This window comes from Lotus japonicus, chromosome 1, assembly GCF_012489685.1.
Source record: "Lotus japonicus ecotype B-129 chromosome 1, LjGifu_v1.2".
Lineage (NCBI taxonomy): Eukaryota > Viridiplantae > Streptophyta > Magnoliopsida > Fabales > Fabaceae > Lotus > Lotus japonicus.
Window position 1 is genome coordinate 63,006,331 of NC_080041.1, and position 3,113 is coordinate 63,009,443.

At 39.3% G+C, this 3,113-nt stretch overlaps 1 protein-coding gene across 1 annotated transcript; it reads right to left on the bottom strand.

Moving 5' to 3' along the window:
• Nucleotides 1-1,047: 1,047 nt before the first annotated feature.
• LOC130737242 (F-box/FBD/LRR-repeat protein At3g52680-like) lies at nt 1,048-2,882 on the bottom strand. The gene is made up of 3 exons (XM_057589001.1): nt 1,919-2,882; nt 1,656-1,835; nt 1,048-1,568 (listed from the first exon to the last, which is right to left on the bottom strand). The coding sequence occupies exons 1-3, from the start codon at nt 2,672-2,674 to the stop codon at nt 1,281-1,283; spliced, it is 1,224 nt and encodes a 407-aa protein (XP_057444984.1). The 5' UTR covers nt 2,675-2,882; the 3' UTR covers nt 1,048-1,280.
• Between the last annotated feature and the right edge of the window lie 231 nt (nt 2,883-3,113).

Below are 3,113 nucleotides of genomic sequence, written 5' to 3' on the forward strand. Positions count from 1 at the left end.
ATAGAACAAAAAATGCAGTTGGGATTGATCATAAGTTCTCAATTTAGAAAACAAACCTGAAGGTGGAAGCTCTTTGGCATTAGGTATGAAATTAGGACAAGGTTGATCTCTGCAATAATAATTTGGGGTTTATTTGAGTCATAACCACACACTCCACCTGATTTTCTACACTCCTCACATTCTTGAACTTCGGCTATCCAATTCACCAAAGACCATCTCTGATTGCCTGTATTGTTTTGTTGATATCAATAATATCAAAGAATACCCCAGGAACAGGAACAACAACACTTTGTTTGCAAAACAAACGATTCCCAATAGACTCAAACTGAGCATAGACATATTCTTATACTCAAATCCATAAACAAAGAGCTCAGTAGTGTCAAGGGTGGTGTTAACAGATCTTGATGGGCACAGTCCTTACAAGTAGGCAACTCGTGTAAGTCTCAGTCTGTTCATTGGGTTTGCCTCCAAAACCTTGTGCCTGACATCACTTCCCTTGGCAAGTGAATTGCAGCAGAGAGTGGTCACACCATTTGGGTGATTTTATCCCCAGAAAGGAAAACCAATGTTCTTATGTCCCCACTCCCCACAACTTCAAAGATTGCTAAACCCTCTGTAATAATCATAGGAGCTTGAAGATGGAGGTGTGTGAATTGAAGAATAGAGATAGACACGGAGGAGAATAAGCACGAAGTTCATTTGGAGAGTGCAAGGAAAATATCTGCAACAATGTTACACTTGGAATACGTGTGAAAAAGAGAGGGTGTGACTCAAATAAAAGATGCAATATTTAGGATAAGAAAAAGAAAAGGCAAAATACATTGAAAGGAATAGATAGTACTTGTGGTCTGAATAGAGGGTTTATCACATTACTTTTAATGTGTCTAGGGGGAATGGAGAATTGGACTTACTCCAGGGGTACAAGTCATAACCCTTTCTTATTGAAAAGATAGAATCATCTTATCTAAAAATTTAATTCTGACCAAATTCATCAAAATTGATTCAAAATAATACCAAAAATTAATTATGTCAAAAGAGAAAAGAGAGTTAATTTTTAACAAACAACTAAATGTTTGATTATGTGAGTGACAGCACCTGTCTGAGAGAGGGTTTACACTTTCGTATCATGGAGGTTAACATAAGATAAGAATTTAACATACAATTGCCTTACACTAGAGCACTATATCTTAAATTTGCAATTATTCATCAGAAATGAAAGGAAAGTCTAAAAGTTGCAGAGTGCCTCTTGAATACTTGCAGCTACCAAATCTTGTTTCCTATCATTTAAAGGAAAGTCTACAAGTTGCGGAGTGCCTCTTGCATGAGGATAATTCTTTCAACATCTTAGACTTTAGATTTTTGGCAATGCCAGTGGATATGGCCATGCTCTTTAAAAATCTTGCTTTCTGCATAATATATTTTGCAAATTGAAACTCCGGTTTGGTGCCTCTATAATCATTTAGATAGCATCTTCTAAGGTGTAATAGAATGCATTCAGGAATGGTTGATGGGAATTGCCAATCTCCTATTTTTCCAATTTGCTCAGAGTCAAAGCTATGAAAATTTGGCTGTGAACATTAAACAAGACAAAATAAATAAAGGAAAACACCTGACAAAAAAATCATTCTCCTAGCTAATCCTCTAATAAAGCAAACCTGGTTTATGAGGAGAACTTGAAGCTTAGGGCAATGATGGAGGAATTCCACTACCTGAGACCAATCAGAATTATAGGGTTGATAGACAAGCTCAACATGTGTTAAATTGTGAAACATGGGGAAAATGTAGCTGTAGTCCAAGTCAATCCATTGAGGCTCGAGTAAGAGTCTAGAAGGAATCTGCATTAGTTACAATTTAAAGAAATAAAAAATCCACATTTTGAAATAGAGTGAAAAAGAATGATGGATACGTTACTACCTACCTTGTCTAAGTGCAAAAACTGGACATTGTTAACGACTTCTGTGAACAAAAAACAAGTCTGAGTGGCTGAAATATCTGCTCTGAGCAACTTGGGTAAGGTTTTAAACTCTCTATCAGTGTTATAATTATCAAAACGCAATCCCCTTGCCTTGAAATCCTGGAGATTTGGAGATCCAGAAAGAAGCTTTGCGAGAGATTCGCGTTCTAAGAAAATCAAATCTTGTAGATGCAGGACTTTGAGTGAGGGCAAATGAACATCCGACGAAAACGGAATGAAATCCATCTGGCGCAACTTGAGAACCACAAGAGTGGTGCAAGTGAAGATGGAAGACAAGTTGGTGGGTCGTCTGTTAATATCACACGGACGAAAGCCTAAGGAGATATCGAGATGCTGAACTCTGCGCTGGACTGCAGCATTAACCCATATGGTTACATTGGTAGGATCGTAATAATCAAAAGAAGCGCAGTGAAGGCGGAATGTATGGATGGGTTGCCGGAGATCTCGATAGAGCAGGGCAGCATACACGCACTGAAGAAAGCGAGAATAAGAGGCTCTGCTTGTGTGGAAGTAGTCGCCAGTAAAGTCGTCGATGCTGACGTAGCAGGTGTCATCAAAGTCGAGAGTAGAGACTGAACGCCATAGTGGGATCCACCGCTTGGAGAGAACGCTGGTTGCAACGGCTTGTTTGGTTGGGAGAAAAGAGAGTATGCGGCACAGGATCGCGTCCGGTAAGCTGCTAATCGTATCATCGTCCATTATTTTGATATGGAGTCAGTTAATGCGCTTGTTGATCAGAGAAACAGAACTCACATGCGTCGTTCATCGATCCGATGTCTAAATCGCCGCATATCAGATCTACAAAAGGAGATCAACATGGCTGCCCAGCTGTGAGTGTAGCGCCGCGCCGTTTTTTCTCGGTGAAGGAAGGAAACTCTTTCTATTGATTAGGGTTTCATTTTAGTTTAGGTATCACCACTTGGGCCAGCCTCCTGGTCCATTCTACAAATAATCCATAATCCATCTCTTTTAGTCCAAAAAGACTAAGCTCGAAGAAAGCTTTAAACGGTGTGGTGTGTTTTGACAAAAACAAAAACAAAAAAACGGCGTGGTGTGAGAAATAAAATTGTACTCCCTCCGTTCCTATATAACTGACACTTTAAGCAGAGACTATTTGGATCATCCCCATTTACTATTC

Bases quoted from the DNA above. Each gene is read 5' to 3' on its own strand.
- LOC130737242 (XM_057589001.1), bottom strand. From the start codon at position 2,674: ATGGACGATGATACGATTAGCAGCTTACCGGACGCGATCCTGTGCCGC. The intron at 1,836-1,918 runs GTAGGTAGTAAC...TAACTAATGCAG, and splicing joins AGTTTTTGCACTTAGACAAG to ATTCCTTCTAGACTCTTACT. The intron at 1,569-1,655 runs GTTTGCTTTATT...TAATGTTCACAG, and splicing joins AAGTTCTCCTCATAAACCAG to CCAAATTTTCATAGCTTTGA.